Genomic DNA, 19,939 nt, shown 5'->3' with positions numbered 1-19,939 from the left:
GCGGTTAGCGCACTGCGCTACGAACCCGGTCACACGAGGTTGAATTCCCGGTCATGGCCAACATTTAAGAAATAATATTTCAACTGGTCTTGGGCCTCCCCTAGGTCTACTCAGTGTGGTGAGTAAAGATCAGCACTGGGGAGACAAAGGCAAACTAGTGTGGTTTTGGCCACCCACTCCCTGTGTGTGCCATTCCGGCTTTCATTAGGTGCTCACTAACAGCACTTGCCCCAACAGCCTGTTCAGGCTATAAAGGGGATCTTTGTCTTTGAGTGCGTGAGTCAGAGTAGAAATGTGGGAGAGTGACTAAGACGTCGTTGTGACCTGTGGGGGTGGTGGCGGATGAGAAAATGCACTCGGACGCCTGGTGCAGACCGAGTCGTCAACACGCACGGGCGAGGAACCAATGCGCAAAGTCCACGGAAACGGTAACCGCCGTGATGTTTGCGTGCAGGACACACAGCTGAAACTACAAACTGAAAATAAACTGATAATAAAGGTTTTTGGGATAGATCGCGTAATTATAGACGTGTACTTACACGATCTAACCCAAAAAAACTTTATTAATAATAATATTGGTCGCGAAAGCCTGCGTGTGAAATTAAAAAAAAATTATCTACCAGTAACGTTTTCAGAAGCGATCTGGCCACAAATGATAGCTGAACGAAGTAGCTTATCATCGTATTGAAATTTAACCGCAGCCAAATACTCTAAACTCACGTTGATTCTAAATGTGGAGGGAAAAACCAGAGGGCCTGGAGAAAAATCCACGCGACCACAGGGAGAGACATGCAAATTCCAAATATACAGCAGGCGTCAGGGTTGGGATCCAACCCACAACTTCCTGCATACCAGGCGAGGTAGTTAACATCTCGCCACCATGACGCTTACACAACACACAACCACAACCATCATTATCATCAACGTCCACGCGTATCCACCCTTCCGTTCTCACACGGGGAGAGCAACACAGCAGCAGTAGCCGGCCAGCGGAGTCCGGTGAGTGTGCAAAGCGGCTCAGAAACTCACTCCCATCTCCGGCGGAATTCATTATTCATGCGACCCCACGAGTCCCCCGACTGTCTCACACGACCACTTAGCACGGCACGTATCGTGCCAGTGGGCGGCAGCGTGGCGCAGTGGTGAAAACCCATGCCATCACAGCAAAAGAACCCGGGTTCGATTCCCAACTCTGGTGCCTTTCTACCGTGGAGTTCGTGCGTTTCTCTCCCCATGTTCTGCATGGGTTCCCTCTGGGTTCTCCAGTTTCTTACAACAGCTAAAAAGAAAACCCCAGACAACAGCGTTCTTCACTCATTTTCTGAGAGGGGAAGGGGGCACTTTCTCCGACAAGACATCATCAGTGTAAGGGCCGCCACGCATTTGAAACCATTGTGGGTTTGACAGCAGCACGATGATGATGATGATGGGTGGGGGTGTTTGTATTGTCGGGGAGCCGCACATCAGGGGCCCCCCGCACTAAAGGCCACCACGGGCCTGCCAGTAGCCCCACGGTGCCTTGCAACGAAGACCATTGCCATACAATGTAACTGGTATTAGCCGGAAAAAAATCATTCCAATGCTGAAAAGTCACACTGCAACTGACTCATTGCTGAAGCAGCAACGTCTGCCCCCTACCGCAACAACTGGCCAGGAGTGAGTCTTGCCTTCCTATTGGATCGGGCAGTGGCATAGCCATTGAGTGTGCAGGCGGTGCAACTGCTCCGAGGCACACAGGCTGGCGGAGGCCCGGGTGCTGGGATAGAAAGAAAAAAAAATCCAAATGGTTAGTTTTGTATAGAGTCGCCGCTCGTGCAAACTGCAGCATCATGATCGTCAGCCACGGTCAATCACGCGCTGCTGGATGAAGGCCTCCTCCCGTAGTCGTCGTCGTCATCTCAGTCCCTCGCGATCCCTGCGATGTTGTAATGCTCCCGAACCGTGCGAGGCGTTACGTAAAAGAAAATTTACACAAGTGTCCGACACACAATGGAAGATGTATTGTTTACACGATCAGCAGAGTTAATACAGCAGCCTACACACACACACGGGCCGATTTAATCGCTATCATCATGTTCATATTAATCGGCATCGTGTTTCTTGTACGTTACTGCTACAGCAATGAGCATGGCACCGTGGTAAGAACACTTGCGATAGTGACAGTAGCAGGCAGACGCAGAGCAGGAGGTAAATTTACTGGAACGTCATTCATAGCACCCGACACAACCACACAAGAAGCGTAGCTGCTGCAGGGAATGTGTGTGCTGCTGCTGCTGCTGCTACGTGGAGCAATACATCACTCGTCATAACACAGAACAAAATAACAAGGCAAATATCCTCCATGTCGCCTTTAACAGAGTGTCAGGGCAAGTTCTGTTTGCGAGCACCTATCAAGGTTGGCACAGCACAGACCTTTCAGGGAGTCGGTGGCCAACATCACTCCCGGCCGACTATTCCTCCCACTGCTCATGTTTATAGACTGCACCAGGTACTCGTTTAATGCCGAGTCGACCTAGGTGAAGCCCAGGACAGATTCAGATATTTGTCACCGACGTAGGTTGATACACGCAGCACACACAAGCAGCACACACACACGCAGCACACACACGGTGAACACCATCACACCGCCAATACCAGCAATCACCGTCATCAGATGGTGGTGGTGCTGGTGGTGATGCTGTGAATGACAATGATGATAATGTAGATTGGGTTTGTGTTGTAGGTTTGTGTGCAGCATCCACGGATCACAACGCAGGAAATACCACAATGATCGTTATCATTGGTGAAGAAGATGATGATGATGATGATGATGGTAGTGTGGATGATGATGATGTGAATTACACAAAGCTCCCCACACATCATTAGATGGTCATGACCATCAGCTGATCAGGGTGATGATGACGACGATAACGACGATGACGACTGTATGGGTGAAGACGACAATGTTCAATTGTCGTAAATTGTGTGGACACACACAGATCATCATCATCATCATCATCAGGAGATGATGAGGATAATGGTGGTCGTGGCCCTGCGTGGATGATGTGGATGATGTTGATGATGACAGTGATGTTGGATGGCGGTGATGCAGACTGTACACATCAGCAACTTACATAACACTGCCAATACCATCATCACAATCGGGATCATGAGAGCTGATGAGAATAATAATGGTAGTGGTAAAAGGGGTGTGTGGATGATGATGATGATAATGATGTTTGATGGTGGTGATGAAGGCTGTACACATAAGCAACTAACAAGACACTGCCAATACCATCATCAGTATCGGGATCATGAGAGCTGATGAGGATAATAATGGTAGTGGTGGAAGGGGTGTGTGGATGATGATGATAATGATGTTTGATGGTGGTGATGAAGGCTGTACACATAAGCAACTAACAAGACACTGCCAATACCATCATCAGTATCGGGATCATGAGAGCTGATGAGGATAATAATGGTAGTGGTGGAAGGGGTGTGTGGATGATGATAATGATGTTTGATGGTGGTGATGAAGGCTGTGCACACAAGGTACTTACAAGACACCACCAACACCAACATCATCATAAGGTGATGTTGAAGATGGTCGTAGATAATGATGATGATGAGAACGCAGATGGTGATGTGTACAAATATACATGCACATTACAACACATCACCAACACCACGAGTACGATCATCAGCGGATGATGGTGGTGATGGTGAGGATGATGATGTGCAGTAGACACAGCTTGTAACATGACCAGTACAATCATCATCAGCTGGTGATGTGGATGATGGTGTCAGTGTCAACATGAAGGACGCTGCTACTGGGCAGTAGGAGGCAGACGACCTCCAGCAACAACGGAGGGCAGAGGAGCGACGCTCACAACAACGAGCGGAGCGCCGGGTGGGTAAAACACGGCGAGTTGGCATAGGAGGGGGCACGGTTGGTGCATCGGCCAGTCATCTAGGTCAATCGACCCATGGCACCGGGGTCTATCCCGTGACCTGTCAGCGATCATTCAACACTCCACGTGGCCTAACAGTGCACCTAGTTTAACACCACGGCGCTTGTGCCAGGCTCCGTGCGAGTCTGTGTCTCCCCGTGCGAGTCCGTGGCTCTCCGTGCGAGTCCGTGGCTCTCCGTGCGAGTCTGCGGCTCCTCGTGCGAGTCTGTGGCTCTCCGTGCGAGTCTGTGGCTCCCCGTGCGAGTCTGCGGCTCCTCGTGCGAGTGTGCGCCTCTCCATGCGAGTCCGTGGCTCCCCGTGCGAGTCTGCGGCTCTCCGTGCGAGTCCGTGCCTCCCCGTGCGAGTCTGCGGCTCCTCGTGCGAGTCTGCGCCTCTCCGTGCGAGTCTCTGCCTCCCCGTGCGAGTCTGCGACTCTCCGTGCGAGTCTCTGCCTCCCCGTGCGAGTCTGCGGCTCCCCGTGCGAGTCCGTGGCTCTCCGTGCGAGTCTGTGGCTCTCCGTGTGAGTCTGCGGCTCTCCGTGCGAGTCTGTGGCTCTCCGTGCGAGTCTGTGGCTCTCCGTGCGAGTCTCTGCCTCTCCGTGCGAGTCCGTGGCTCCCCGTGCGAGTCCGCGGCTCTCCGTGCGAGTTCGTGCCTCTCCGTGCGAGTCCGTGGCTCTCCGTGCGAGTCCGTGGCTCTCCGTGCGAGTCCGTGGCTCTCCGTGCGAGTCCGTGGCTCTCCGTGCGAGTCCGTGGCTCTCCGTGCCAGGCTGCGGCTCTCCGTGCGAGTCCGTGGCTCTCCGTGCGAGTCCGTGGCTCTCCGTGCGAGTCAGTGGCTCTCCGTGCGAGTCAGTGGCTCTCCATGCGAGTCCGTGGCTCTCCGTGCGAGTCCGTGGCTCTCCGTGCGAGTCCGTGGCTCTCCGTGCGAGTCCGTGGCTCTCCGTGCGAGTCTCTGCCTCTCCGTGCGAGTCCGTGGCTCTCCGTGCGAGTCTGTGGCTCTCCGTGCGAGTCTGTGGCTCTCCGTGCCAGTCCGTGCCTCTCCGTGCCAGGCCGTGGCTCTCCGTGCCAGGCCGTGGCTCTCCGTGCGAGTCCGTGGCTCTCCGTGCGAGTCCGTGGCTCTCCGTGCGAGTCCGTGGCTCTTCGTGCGAGTCCGTGGCTCCCCGTGCCAGGCTGTGGCTCCCCGTGCGAGTCCGTGGCTCTCCGTGCGAGTCCGTGGCTCCCCGTGCCAGGCTGTGGCTCCCCGTGCCAGGCTGTGGCTCCCCGTGCGAGTCCGTGGCTCTCCGTGCGAGTCTGTGGCTCTCCGTGCGAATCCGTGGCTCCCCGTGCCAGGCTGTGGCTTTCCGTGAGAGTCTGTGGCTCTCCGTGCCAGTCCGTGCGAGTCCGTGGCTCTCCGTGCGAGTCCGTGGCTCTCCGTGCGAGTCCGTGGCTCTCCCTGCGAGTCCGTGGCTCTCCCTGCGAGTCCGTTGCTCTTCGTGCGAGTCCGTTGCTCTTCGTGCCAGGTTGTTTATCTCCGTGCGAGTTTGTGCAAATCTATCGATGAGAGCTCCATGGATTGACGTGTTAGGATGTGGGTATCTGTGCGAGTCTATTGGCGTCTCCGTGCGAGTCTATATGGGGTCGTCTGTTCATATCTGGGTTGACCGACGAAAGTGGGGAACACAGAAGTACAATACAACGGAGGTTTTCTGCACTGCCCAACAACCAAGGCATACCTGACGTAACCTATAGCACATGTTATGCACGGTGGGCACCCATCAAAACACAACACGCAGCTCTCATTGCCACCGTTACAGATTGTCGGCACCACAGGTGTCAAACAACGCAGGCGCGGTCACCTTATCTGCCACATCGCGGATAAGAGGATGAATCGCGGATAAGGGGGGTGGGGACACGATTTGCCCCCTCATACAAACGCAAAATAATGATGTCAAACGCACCACTCGTAACGTCCACCACCCAAGAAGACAACGATCCCCGCAGAAACTTGCCCCGTCAATCGCCCCCTCAACCAAGCCCAGCGCGCGTCACTCAACGAACGCGTCCGCCGCTGCGGGGATTTTTGCTAAATCCATCTGTGCGGATTGCTGTGCGTCTCTCACCGGTCCGCGCCGCTTGAGGGTGACATTCTTCCACAGCAGCAGCCCGAGCTGATGAGCGAAGCCCATGGTTGTCACTGCTGCTGCAGCTGCAGCTGGTGGTGTTCGTGTTCGTGGTGGTAGCGGCAGCGGCGTCTCCTCCTCCTCTGCCTCCTCCCCGCCGCGGCTCCTCAACACCGCGCCTATCAATGCTAGCAGATACAATCTCCGCGGCCTTATATACCGCAGGTGCTGTGTGTGGGGGGGGGGCTGTGTGGGGGGGGGGGGCGCACGCGTCAACGCTACCATTTACAAACACCCATCGCTTTAAATTGCAGGGGTGGGGGCTGTGGGGATGAGTAGGAGGGGGGCGGGGCTGTAGGGGGGAGGGGCTTGCAGGTGTAGGGGGGGGTGTTTCCACTACGTGGGGAGCGGTGGTGCAGCGGTTAGCGGACGCGCTACGAAACTTGTCCCACCCGAGCCGAGGTTCGATTCCCGCGCATGGTCAGCACCCAGCGAGGTTTGTCTTGAACCGCTCCTGGGCCCTACACCCCCCCCCCACTAGGTCGACTCAGCCTTAAATGTGTACCTTGTGGCGGTGTGTAAACGTCGCCGCGAGGGAGACAAAGGCGGGCGTGGTGCTTGGCCACCCACACCCCCCTTGGTGTGCCGTGTGCTGGCCTTTACACAGGTGCTGCACTTGTCCCAAAACATCTGTGGAGGCTATACGGGGATCTTTGTCTTTACATAGACCCCCCCCCGCACCGCCCACTCTTCCCCCCCAACACACAAGCGCCCCGCCCCTCGGGTCCCATTTCCCGCTAAATCCACCAACCGCCACGCGCGTGCCAATACACACGTCACTTGCCCCGCCCTCTTCATATATACGCAAGGGGGGGGGGGTGAGGGGGGTATGACGTCGCCTCCTCTCAGTGTGTTGAATGGGAGTGGGGGGGGAGTTGTGGGGGAGTTGGGGGGCAGAGGGTGGGGGGGACCTTGAGGAAAACGGGGGGGAGGGGTTAGGGGGGGGCGAGAGTCACTAAGCCACGCCTTCACATCTCCCCCCTCCTCGCCCCTCCCCCCGTTTCCGGTGCGCACGCGCGTATCACGCGGTCAAACCCCCACCTCCCCTCCGCACTTAATAACCGTGACGTCACCCTTCAGGATACATGGCGGTGACGTCACGACATTCCCATAGGAGAAGTTTAAAATGTTGCCGCCAAATTGGTTCCATTTAAACCGGGTTAGGATTGTCCAGTTTGTGTTCAGTTGGCTGTGTACGGTGGTGTGAACGAAGTTCAACATACACACGTACCATCATCACAATCTTATCATCATCACCTCATCACCATCACCACCTCATCATCACCATCACCACCTTATCATCACCATCAAGCCACTGGGCGATGCACCTTCACAACATCTAGATTGGAAACTAATTTCTTTAACGCGGTTGGGGGCGTACGGTGCGAAAGAGGTTCAACAATCATGCCATACAACATACGTACATATGTTGTATGGCATGTACGTACAGACATGAAAAATACACGCGCACGCTAATTTCGCTGCGAGAAATGCCCACGTGATGACAAGCCGCTGTGTTGAGCTCTCATCTGTGCTCATAGCTCAGTGGGCTATGTCTGGTAAGATATAAACAAATTGGTTTATTTCATTTTAATATGTTTTTTACCTGTCCTATACTTTGCTTTAGGGGCAGTCCATAAATGACGTCACGCACCTAGGGGGAGGGTCAAACATTTGTGACGATGTGTGACGAAGGGGGGGGGGTGAGAAATGTGACGTCACATCAAAATGCGCAACTTTAAATCAATATAGACAACACGTTCTACTTAATTAAATAGACTTCTTAATGCATGTTTTCTCCTACAACATCAGAGTGCAGCGCCGCATTAAATACGCACTACAATGACAATAGTTTAAAGCGATTTTAAGCATGTTTTATTTTCAAAATGGAAATATGGTTTTGGGAGGGGGGGGGGGCAGAGCTTTGTGACGTCATATTTGAGGTGGGTCTGACTTTTTGTGACGCCGTGTGACGAGGGGGGCGTCAAAAATTGTCCAAAATCGCGTGACGTCATTTATGGACGGCCCCTTACAGCGCATCGGATTTCTCCTGCAGTCTCAACAACTATTCTGATTCTGCACTCCTATCGTCGTGTTTCTATTGTTTGTTGTTGTAATGTTCTGACCTGCCCCTACTGAACATCTGTTAAAAAGAGCTTTATAGCTCTAAACAAATATTCTTCATCCTAAAATTTTGTGAAAATGTGGATGTTTGTTGCCGATTTAAAATATTCCCGCCTCTCGCTCAACTCCATATGTGGGGATAGGGCGGGGCTATTCCGTTTGTGGGCGGGGCCACTCGCTTTGTGGGCGTGGCCTTGTGATTAGTGGGCGTGGTCACTCGCTTTGTGGGCGCTGCCTGTGAGCAGTGGGCGGGGCCACTCGCTTTGTGGGCGTGGCATGTGCGCAGTAGGCGGGGCCACTCGCTTTGTGGGCGTGGCATGTGAGCAGTGGGCGGAGCCACTCGCTTTGTGGGCGTGGCATGTGAGCAGTGGGCTGTGCCGTGTGGGCGGAGCCACCCGCTTTGTGGGCGGGGCATGTGAGCAGTAGGCGGGGCTATTCCGTTTGTGGGCGGGGCCACTCGCTTTGTGGGCGGGGCATGTGAGCAGTGGGCGTTGCCGTGTGGGCGGGGCCAACCAGCCAGTAGGCGGGGATATTTCCTGAGTGGGCGGAGCTACGTGAAGTGTGGGCGGTGCTAGATAAACGAGGGCTGAGTTATCGACCCGACACGCGTCCTGGTGAAACCTCCCAGAAAAGTACCGTGGCCTCATTACCAACAACCGACGTTCACCACTAAGGGGTCGTCCATAAATGACGTCACGCGATTTTGGACGATTTTTGACCCCCCCCCCCCCTTCGTCACGCGGCGTCACAAAAAGTCAGACCCCCCCTCAAATATGACGTCACAAAGCTCTGCCCCCCCCCCCCAAAATATATAAAACATGCTTCAAATTGCTTTAAACTATTGTCATTGTAGTGCGTATTTAATGTGGCGCTGATGTTATGTCATTTTTTTTAATTAAAAAGTTTATTTCATTAAGTAGAACGTCTCGATGTAAAGCTTTCGTGACTGCAGGGATTCATCTTCTTGGTTCTTTCGGTAAAGTCACGTAGAAGGGAAGTAATAAAATAATAAAAATAAAACATAATAAAATAAAATAATTCTCACGACGTTTCGGCTACAACGCAAGCAGCCGTCTTCAGGTGAAGAATGAGACACTACCAAGCTAGGAGCTTATATATAAGCTGGGTTGGAGGTGGAAGAGCGCCTTAACAGAAAGAATGTGCATATGAAGAGGAATTTAGCATATTCATGGGAAATGCGTAGGAGGTGGGCGGGGGGGTTTCAAAGTCATATTATGCCCATGCATTATGCAGGATCAGCAGCACCAAGGGGGGGGTGCAGGGAGTAGCATTAACAAAGGAAAGGAATGTTAATGATATGTAGCTGCAGTTACTAAACAACCACGTAGAAAACTAAAGTATAAACTACATTAAAAAAAAACTAAAGTATAAACTGCATAGCAACATCAGTATACTTACTATACTCTACAATAAGCTGAGTTACTAACAGCAAGTAATACATTACAATTCTACGTCGTAAAAATTATATAATATGCTTCCATCTAAACTTTATTCTCTTACATCACACGAGCATATACCGTACTATATACTGCCATAGATAAACCCAACATTAAATTATATACTGTATTGCCAGCTAGCAACATCAGCAAAGATGAGCGTTTTGAATTAGCTCAATTAAAAAAGAGGAATGACATTGTCATCCTCTCAGCCGACAAAGGCAATGCCACTGTCATCATGGACAAAATAGAATACAACAACAAAATTCAAGAACTACTCAACGATGGCAGCTATACAAAAATAAAAAAAAGAGACCCCACCAACAGCCTCGTCACTAAAACCAACAAAATAATTTCTGATTCAACCGCATTATTTGATCAGACCAAACAGTTCTCGTTGAAACCTTCTGCAGCCAGGCCACCAAGATTATACGGCTTGCCAAAGATACATAAAGAAGATACACCTCTTCGTCCCATTGTCTCTACTATCAACTCCCCCACCTATAAATTGGCTCGTTTTTTGTCTGAAATCCTACGGCCTTTCACTGGAAAAACCACCTCTGCGGTACTAAACTCTACTGACCTGGTATCGACAATCAAGGGGATTGCCCTGTCCCCAGACGACCTGCTTGTCAGTTTTGATGTGGTTTCCTTATTCACCAAGGTTCCTGTACCTGACACCATCGCAATCATTGAAGACTTGGTTCATCAAGGACTGAATGCTGGGGTACCCCCCCTGGTGAGACACTGCTTAACCAATACATACTTCACCTGGAATGAAACTTTCTACAAGCAAATTGAGGGCACCCCAATGGGCCCCCCCCCTATCTCCGGTTGTAGCCAACATCTTCATGGAGAAATTTGAGACGGACGCCATCCAGACTGCCACTCTACGCCCGACCTTATGGAAGAGGTACGTAGACGACACTTTTGTCATCTGGCCACATGGCCGGCCTGCTCTAGACCAATTTCTCGACCACATCAATTCCATACACCCAGCCATCAGATTCACCATGGAAGTCGAAAAAGATGGCAAGCTACCCTTTTTGGATGTCCTAATCAAAAGGAGACCTGATGGTTCAATGAGCCACTCTGTCTACAGGAAAGCCACCCATACGGATGCTTACCTAAAACCGGATTCCCACCACCATCCATCCCAGAAGAATTCCCTCATCAAGACTCTATATCATAGAGCCCAATGCATCTCCGACCATGAACACATTTCCAGTGAACTCAAACACGTACGCCAAGCTCTTAAGGCTAATGGTTACTCCGACTACACAATCCGCAAAGCCATCACTCCAACCATCAAGAAGGATCCTGTTGAGGAGCCTTTCAAGACCATCACCTTACCCTACATTGCTGAGGTCACAAAAAAGATCTCCAAAATCCTGATTAAACACAAGATCCAGGTCCGATTCAACACAGTACATAAAATCCGTGATCTGGTACCGTCTGTAAAAGATGTGGTTCCAGACATACAGTACCCTGGCGTCTACAAACTAAGTTGCCTCTGTGGTAGCAGTTACATTGGAGAAACCAAACGACATGTCTCGGACCGCATCCGTGAACATAAAGCTGACCTGAAACACGGTAGGACAAACACCTCAGCCGTGGCAGATCACTGTTACAATTCAGTGGGTTCACATGACATTGACTTCTCCAAGACAGAGGTTCTCTGCAAGCCATCTGGCTACCATGAGAGATTCGTTCATGAGGCGATCCACATATACAAACACAGAGACAATTTCAACCGAGAAGATGGATTCTGGCTCAGCAATCATTGGAAGGACGTAATAAACCATTTCGATACACATTAGGGTGGGTAGAATAATACATAGTGTTATATTAAAATGTATAATGTATAGGGTGGTTTATAGCAATACAGTATATAATTTAATGTTGGGTTTATCTATGGCAGTATATAGTACGGTATATGCTCGTGTGATGTAAGAGAATAAAGTTTAGATGGAAGCATATTATATAATTTTTACGACGTAGAATTGTAATGTATTACTTGCTGTTAGTAACTCAGCTTATTGTAGAGTATAGTAAGTATACTGATGGTGCTATGCAGTTTATACTTTAGTTTTTTTTTAATGTAGTTTATACTTTAGTTTTCTACGTGGTTGTTTAGTAACTGCAGCTACATATCATTAACATTCCTTTCCTTTGTTAATGCTACTCCCTGCACCCCCCCCCCCCTTGGTGCTGCTGATCCTGCACAATGCATGGGCATAATATGACTTTGAAACCCCCCCGCCCACCTCCTACGCATTTCCCATGAATATGCTAAATTCCTCTTCATATGCACATTCTTTCTGTTAAGGCGCTCTTCCACCTCCAACCCAGCTTATATATAAGCTCCTAGCTTGGTAGTGTCTCATTCTTCACCTGAAGACGGCTGCTTGCGTTGTAGCCGAAACGTCGTGAGAATTATTTTATTTTATTATGTTTTATTATTTTATTACTTCCCTTCTACGTGACTTTACCGAAAGAACCAAGAAGATAAGTAGAACGTGTTGTCTATATTGATTTAAAGTTGCGCATTTTGATGTGACGTCACATTTCTCACCCTCCCCCCCCCTCATCACACATCGTCACAAATGTCTGACCCCCCCCCCCATAGGTGCGTGACGTCATTTATGGACGGCCCCGAAGTGGCGGTGACGTCGCCACGGGGCTTGTGCCAGGCTAGGTGCACTTTGAGGTCACGCAAAGTGTGGAAGGCAAGGAGAGCCACGGAACAGACCCACGTGCCGTGGTTTGACTGAGTTGACTCTGCGCGTTTTATCGGCCCGGCGCTCCACTCGTTGTTGTGGGCGTCGCTCCTCTGCCCTCCACTGGTTGCTGCAGGGCGACTGTCTCCCAACTGCCCAGCGGCAGCGTCCTTCACGAGGCCTCCTCCTCCACGGAGGCCGATCTTGACACCGCCGGTGCCTCCTCGTTCAGCACTAAGAGGTCGTCCATAAATGACGTCACGCACCTAGGGGGAGAGGGGGTCAGACATGTGTGACGATGTGTGACGAGGGGGGGGGGGAGAAATGTGACGTCACGTAAAAATGCGCAACTTTAAATAAATATGGACAAGACGTTCTACTTAATTGAATAGACTTTTTGATAAATGTTTTCTCCTACAACATCAGAGTGCAGCGCCACATTAAATACGCACTACAATGACAATAGTTTATTTGAGGGGGGGAGGCAGAGCTTTGTGACGTCATATTTGAGGGGGGGTCTGACTTTTTGTGACGTCGTGTGACGATGGGGGGGGGGTCAAACATTGTCCAAAATCGCGTGACGTCATTTATGGACGGCCCCTTATGACTAGCTCCGATTTGACAGCTACCTGGTCTGTCGCTCCACACGAAGCTTCGGGTCTTCGAGGCCACAGTCATGCCCTCCCTTTTCTATGCTTGTGAAACATGGGCCCCTCCAGTCGAACATCTGCGCAGGTTGTAAACATTCAACGTGGCCTGCCTACGATCCATCATGGGTTTAACCAGGCTGGATCCATCATGGGTTTAACCAGGCTGGATCCATCATGGGTTTAACCAGGCTGGATCCATCATGGGTTTAACCTGGCTTGATTCCTTCATGGGTTTAACCAGGCTTTATCCATCATGGGTTTAACCAGGCTGGATCGTGTGAGGAGCTCACAAATCCTTGAAAAATCTGGACACATTTCCATCAGTGAGCTCCTCCGGCAGGCAAGGGGCCATCCATGGAGTAGGTACGCACAAATCTGTTACAACTTGACCCCCCCCCCCTCCCTGTACGCACGCTGACTTTTAACCCCCCCCCCCCGACCCCCCACCTGCGTACGGACGCCTGACGCATCCCCCCCCCCCCCCCCCCCCCGAATCCTATCGAACGGCCGATATTGAATCCAGGCAGAAACTATCAATAATATTGACGTGTTTGAGCAAACAGACAGTCCACCGCCGGCTGCATTGAATAATGAAGTCGCGCGCCTTGGCCACTGATGTTGCTGAGCTGCGTGATGGCTGCAGTCAGGGAGTTAGGGGCACACGAGGGGCACGTGGCACACGAGGGGCACGTGGCACACGAAGTGACGCCTCTCCCACAGTCCCACCGCTCCCGGCAGTACTTGTTGTCTGACGGCTGGAGACACTGAACTGTGGATCATTTGAAGGCCAACGTTTCCTATGCGTATGCACATTGTCATTGTCAGTAGACCCCCCCCCCCCCATACGCAAGCTACGCATTTGGGTTAACCTCCCCCCTCCATGGGTACGGACTCAATGGATGACCCCCAAGGCTGCGTTGGCTGCGTCATGTAGTCCGCATGCCCAGCCACCACATGCCCAAGCAGCTGCTTCTGTTTGGCTGGATAGAGGGGGCTAAACGGACACGACACTGGCTAGAGAAGAGATGGAGTGATGTGGTACGGGAAGATGTGGAGCTGAGTGGACGATGACTGGTACCAGCGGTGTCAAGATCGGCCTCTGTGGAGGAGGCTCGTCAAGGACGCAGCTCATGGGCAGTTGGAGGCAGTCGCCCTCCAACAACAACGGAGGGCGGAGGAGCGACGCTCACAACAACCACCGAAGCGCAGGGCAGATAAAATGCGACAAGTTGGTACAGTAGGAGATACAGCTGCATGGTGCATCGGCCAGTCATCTCAGGCAACTCGTGGCACCTGCTGGGTCTGTCCCGAGACCTCCTGCACCTAGCCTGGCACAGAAAGGGGTACAGCTGGTGGTGCCTCTACCGGTCTTCTCAGTCGGCCAACCCGTGGCACCTGCTGGGTCTGTCCCGAGACCTCCTGCCAGCAGCGAGCCCTCGACACGTCACGTGGCCTCAAAGTGCACCTGGCCTGGCACGGGCGCCGTAGTGACGTCACCGTCACTTAGTGACGCATGGCGCGGGTATTGGTGCTGGTGTGTGGGGTGCGGTAGTGTAGCGGTTAGCGCGCTTAGTTACGAACCCGGCGATCCAGGTTCGATTCCCGCTCACGGTCAACATCAGTGACGATTGTCTGAACCGGTCCAGGGCCTCCACTAGGTCGACTCAGCCTCAAATGAGTACCTGGTGCTGTGTGTAAACATCGCCACGAGGAAGACAAAGGCGGCCGGACGTGGTGCTGGCCACCCACCCCCTGCTGTGCCGTGGCGGCCTTCATAGGTGCTCGCTAACAGCCCTTGCCCCAACAGTCTGTTGAGACTACACGGGGGATCTTTGTCTTTGAGTGCCGACATTCAACATGCCGGCACTGGCTGCGGACGGCAGGGGGCAGAAGAGGTCCCTGGAGCGACGCGCCCGGAGTGTTCCAGCCACGTGACGCGCGAGTTGATCGCCATCAGCCACAGACTCACAGAGACCCACAGACTCACACAGAGACCCATAGACTCACACAGAGATCCACAGACTCACACAGAGACCCATAGACTCACACAGAGATCCACAGACTCACACAGAGACCCATAGACTCACACAGAGATCCACAGACTCACACAGAGGCCCATAGACTCACACAGAGACCCATAAACTCACACAGAGACCCATAGACTCAAACAGAGATCCACAGACTCACACAGAGACCCATAGACTCACACAGAGATCCACAGACTCACACAGAAACCCACAGACTCACACAGAGACCCATAGACTGACACAGAGACCCATAGACTCACACAGAGACCCACAGGCTCACACAGAGACCCACAGACTCACACAGAGACCCATAGACTCACACAGAGACCCACAGACTCACACAGAGACCCATAGACTCACACAGAGACCCACAGACTCACACAGAGACCCACAGACTCACACAGAGACCCACAAACTCACACAGAGACCCACAGACTCACACAGAGGCCCACAGACTCACACAGGGACCCACAGACTCACACAGGGACCCATATACTCACACAGAGACCCATAGACTCACATAGAGTCCCATAAACTCACATAAAGACCCATAAACTCACACAGAGACCCATACACTCACACAGAGGCCCACAGACTCACACAGAGATCCATAGACTCACACAGAGACCCACAGACTAACACAGAGGCCCACAGACTCACACAGATACCCACAGACTCACACAGAGACCCACAGACTCACACAGAGACCCTCAAACTCACACAGGGACCCACAGACTCACACAGAGACCCTCACACTCACACAGGGACCCACAGACTCACACACAGAGACCCACAGACTCACACACAGAGACCCACAGAGACCCACAGACTCACACAACGACCCACAGACTCACACAGAGCCCCACAGACTCACACAGAGACCCACAGACTCACACACACAGACCCACAGACTCACACAGAGACCCACAGACTCACACAGAGGCCCACAGACTTACACAGAGACCCACAGACTCACACAGAGACCCACAGACTCACACAGAGACCACAGACTCACACATAGACCCACAGACTCACACAGAGACCCACAGACTCACACAGAGACCCACAGACTCAGAGACCCATAGACTCACACAGAGACCCACAAACTCACACAGAGACCCACAGACTCACAGAGAGACCCACAGACTCACACACAGACCCACAGACTCACACAGAGACCCACAGACTCACACAAAGACCCACATACTCACATAGACCCACAGACTCACACAGAGACCCACAGACTCACACACAGACCCACAGACTCACACAGAGACCCACAGACTCACACAGAGGCCCACAGACTCACACAGAGACCCACAGACTCACCGGGATGGGGGCTAATGAATCATTGCGGCTGCCACGCTCCCCTAATTAGCCCGGCCATTAGCCGCCACCCCCCCCCCTCCACCAGCGCGTGCCAGCCCGGCTTGTACCACTCAGCCCGTGATGGATAGCCACACACACAGGGGGGTAGTGGGGAGGGGTAGCTCTACTATTATGGGTCTGTGGGTCTCTCTGTGTGAGTCTGTGGGTCTCTGTGTGTGAGTCTGTGGGTCCCTGTGTGAGTGTCTCTGTGTGAGTCTGTGAATCTATGTGTGAGTCTGTGGGTCTCTGTGTGAGTCTGTAGGTCTCTGTGTGAGTCTGTGGGTCTCTGTGTATCTGTGGGTCCCTGTGTGAGTCTGTAGGTCTCTGTGTGAGTCTGTAGGTCCCTGTGTGAGTGTGAGGGTCTCTGTGTGAGTCTGTGGGTCAATGTGTCTCTGTGTGAGTCTGTGGGTCCCTGTGTGAGTGTGAGGGTCTCTGTGTGGGTCTGTGGGCCTCTGTGTGGGTCTCTGTGTGAGTCTGTGGGTCTCGTTGTTAGTCTATGGGTCTCTGTGTGGGTCAATGTGTCTCTGTGTGAGTCTGTGGGTCTCTGTGTGAGTCTGTGGGTCTCTGTGTGAGTCTGTGGGTCAATGTGTCTCTGTGTGAGTCTGTGGGTCTCGTTGTTAGTCTATGGGTCTCTGTGTGAGTCTATGGGTCTCTGTGTGAGTCTGTGGGTTTCTGTGTATCTGTGGGTCCCTGTGTGAGTCTGTAGGTCTCTTTGTGAGTCTGTAGGTCCCTGTGTGAGTGTGAGGGTCTCTGTGTGAGTCTGTGGGTCAATGTGTCTCTGTGTGAGTCTGTGGGTCCCTGTGTGAGTGTGAGGGTCTCTGTGTGGGTCTATGGGCCTCTGTGTGGGTCTCTGTGTGAGTCTGTGGGTCTCGTTGTTAGTCTATGGGTCTCTGTGTGGGTCAATGTGTTTCTGTGTGAGTCTGTGGGTCTCTGTGTGAGTTTGTGGGTCTCTGTGTGAGTCTGTGGTTCAATGTGTCTCTGTGTGAGTCTGTGGGTCTCGTTGTTAGTCTATGGGTCTCTGTGTGAGTCTATGGGTCTCTGTGTGAGTCTGTGGGTCTCGTTGTTAGTCTATGGGTCTCTGTGTGAGTCTATGGGTCTCTGTGCGAGTCTACGGCTGGTGTTGATGGCTCGGGGAGGCCTTCATCCAGCAGTGGATCGACCGTGGCTGATGGTGATCAACTCGCGCGTCCACGTGGCGCGCCTCCATAACGAGCTGTTCACAGCTTTCAACATGTTGAACTTCTTTCACACCGTACCTAGCCAACCGTGCTAATCGTAGGTGTGGCAGGGGGAGGGGTGTGCTGGCTGAGTCAACCTAGGGGGGAGACACTCCCACCTGCACGCACACGCGGTGCACTACGGACACGCCACGTGGTGGTCACGGCGCCTCGACATGTCTCGACAAGTGTCGTCATGTCTAGACATGTGTCTCGACAAGTGTCGTCATGTCTAGACATGTGTCTCGACAAGTGTCGTCATGTGTGTCTCGCGGTGTCACGGCAGAGACGCCGGGCAGTCGGCACGGGCGAGCAAACTCCCCTCCATGCCGTTCAGTGGCCGATTAAGTCCCCACCCCCCACCACCCCTCAGCCCCCCCTCCCTCCTCCACCACCAGCTCCCCCCCTCAGCCCCCCCCTCCCTCCCCCACCACCACCTCCCCCCCCCTCAGCCCCCCCTCCCTCCCCCACCACCACCTCCCCCCCCTCAGCCCCCCTCCCTCCCCCACCACCACCTCCCCCCCCTCAGCCCCCCCTCCCTCCCCCACCACCACCTCCCCCCCCCTCAGCCCCCCTCCCTCCTCCACCACCACCACCTCCCCCTCTCAGGGGTGAGTAGTGTGAGTGGGGTTAGTGGGGTGAGTGGGGTGGGGTGAGTGGGGTTAGTGGGGTGGGTGGGGTGAGTGGGGTGATTGGGGTGAGTGAGTGGAGTGAGTTGGGTGAGTGGGGTGAGTGGAGTGAGTGGAGTGAGCGGAGTGAGTGGGGTGAGTGGAGTGAGTTGGGTGAGTGGGGTGAGTGGAGTGAGTGGAGTGAGTGGAGTGAGCGGAGTGAGTGGGGTGAGTGAAGTGAGTGGAGTGAGTGGAGTGAGTGGAGTGAGCGGAGTGAGTGGGGTGAGTGGTGTGAGTGGGGTGAGTGGGGTGAGCGGTGTGAGTGGGTGAGTGGAGTGCGTGAGCGGTGTGAGTGGGGTGAGTGGGGTGAGTGAGTGGAGTGAGCGGTGTGAGTGCAGTGACCGTGGCGTGGAGCGAGTGGAGATCAGTCGGCTTTGTTATCTCACGATGTTCATCGGAATTTGGATTCGAGTTCAGTAAATGCCCTCGCCCCCCCCCTTCCTGAACTACTTGGGGCCCCTCCGCCTTTACTCGGCTTCAGCTCAGCCGGGCACCACCAACACTGACCCCCCCCCCCCCAGAAGTAAACCCCTCCCACAATGACCCCCTCCCCCCAAATTGATTTATGCTTTGGGCAGCCTCCACCTCCCCCCCCGCCGCTACCCCATTGGTGTAACGCCCCCACCACGACCACCGTCCGAGTGGCATCGCGCAACTTCCCTCACTCCGTCCACAACTCCGCTCCGCTCCACTCCGAGATCCACTCCGGATTTTTGTGTCCCCCCCCCCGCCGGCAAACTCGTAGGGAACCTCTCAAGCGCCCTGCTCAGCGATGGAGTTCAACGTGCGGAGGATGGTGTCCGATGCTGGGACCCTGATCACGAGGGCTGTGCAGGTGAGACCTGGGAGGGAGGGAGGGAGTGACAGTGAGTGACATGGCTGCAGGTTTTAACTGGATTTAGATTTGGGGCGCCGCGGTGGCTGGGAGATGTTAACCACCTCGCCTGGTACGCAGGAGGTCGTGAGTTCCATCCCGACCCTGACGCCTGCTGCTGTATATTTGGAGTTTGCGTGTCTCCCCATGGTGAGATGTTAACTACCTCGCCTGGTGTGCAGGAGGTCGTGGGTTCGATCCCGACCCTGACGCCTGCTGCTGCTGCTGTATATTTGGAGTTTGCGGTGATTCTCTCTCTCCCCGCGGTCGCGTGGATTGTTCTCCGGGTCCTCCGGTGTTATCCCCTCCACGTTTAGAACCGTGCGCTTCAAGCATTTGGCTGCTATAAATGTCCACACGACGATGACGGTGAGCCACGTCGTTGAGCTATCATCATCTGTGATCGCCAGGTCGCTTCTGGAAAGAGAACTGCATAGCTCAGTGGGGGTGGGGGGGATGGGCTTACCTGGTCTAATAAAAATCGTTCAATAGTTGTTTCATTTCATAGATTTGCATGTATGTTGAACTTATTTCGCGCCGTACGTAGCCAGCCATGCTGATCAGTCACTGGTGGGCGTGGCTCTGAGAGTGGGTGGGGGCCAGGTGCTGGCGGTGGAGTGGGCGTGGCTCTGAGAGTGGGTGGGGGCCAGGTGCTGGCGGTGGAGTGGGCGTGGCTCTGAGAGTGGGTGGGGGCCAGGTGCTGGCGGTGGAGTGGACGTGGCTCTGAGAGTGGGTGGGGGCCAGGTGTTA

The 19,939-nt window shown here is 53.4% G+C and overlaps 1 protein-coding gene across 1 annotated transcript in view; it reads right to left on the bottom strand.

Annotated features, from left to right (window-relative positions):
* LOC144736594 (ATP-binding cassette sub-family A member 2-like) overlaps positions 1-6,253 on the bottom strand; it is a 59,853-nt gene extending 53,600 nt beyond the window's left edge. The window contains 1 exon segment of the mRNA XM_078619159.1: positions 6,025-6,253. Within this exon segment, the coding sequence (XP_078475285.1) occupies positions 6,025-6,090 (66 nt within the window). The 5' untranslated portion in view covers positions 6,091-6,253.
* Positions 6,254-19,939: the final 13,686 nt, after the last annotated feature.

This window comes from Lampetra planeri, chromosome 61, assembly GCF_965212315.1.
Source record: "Lampetra planeri chromosome 61, kcLamPlan1.2.h2, whole genome shotgun sequence".
Lineage (NCBI taxonomy): Eukaryota > Metazoa > Chordata > Hyperoartia > Petromyzontiformes > Petromyzontidae > Lampetra > Lampetra planeri.
Note: the sequence above shows the minus strand (reverse complement) of the source record. Positions and strands in the feature narration are given on the sequence as shown.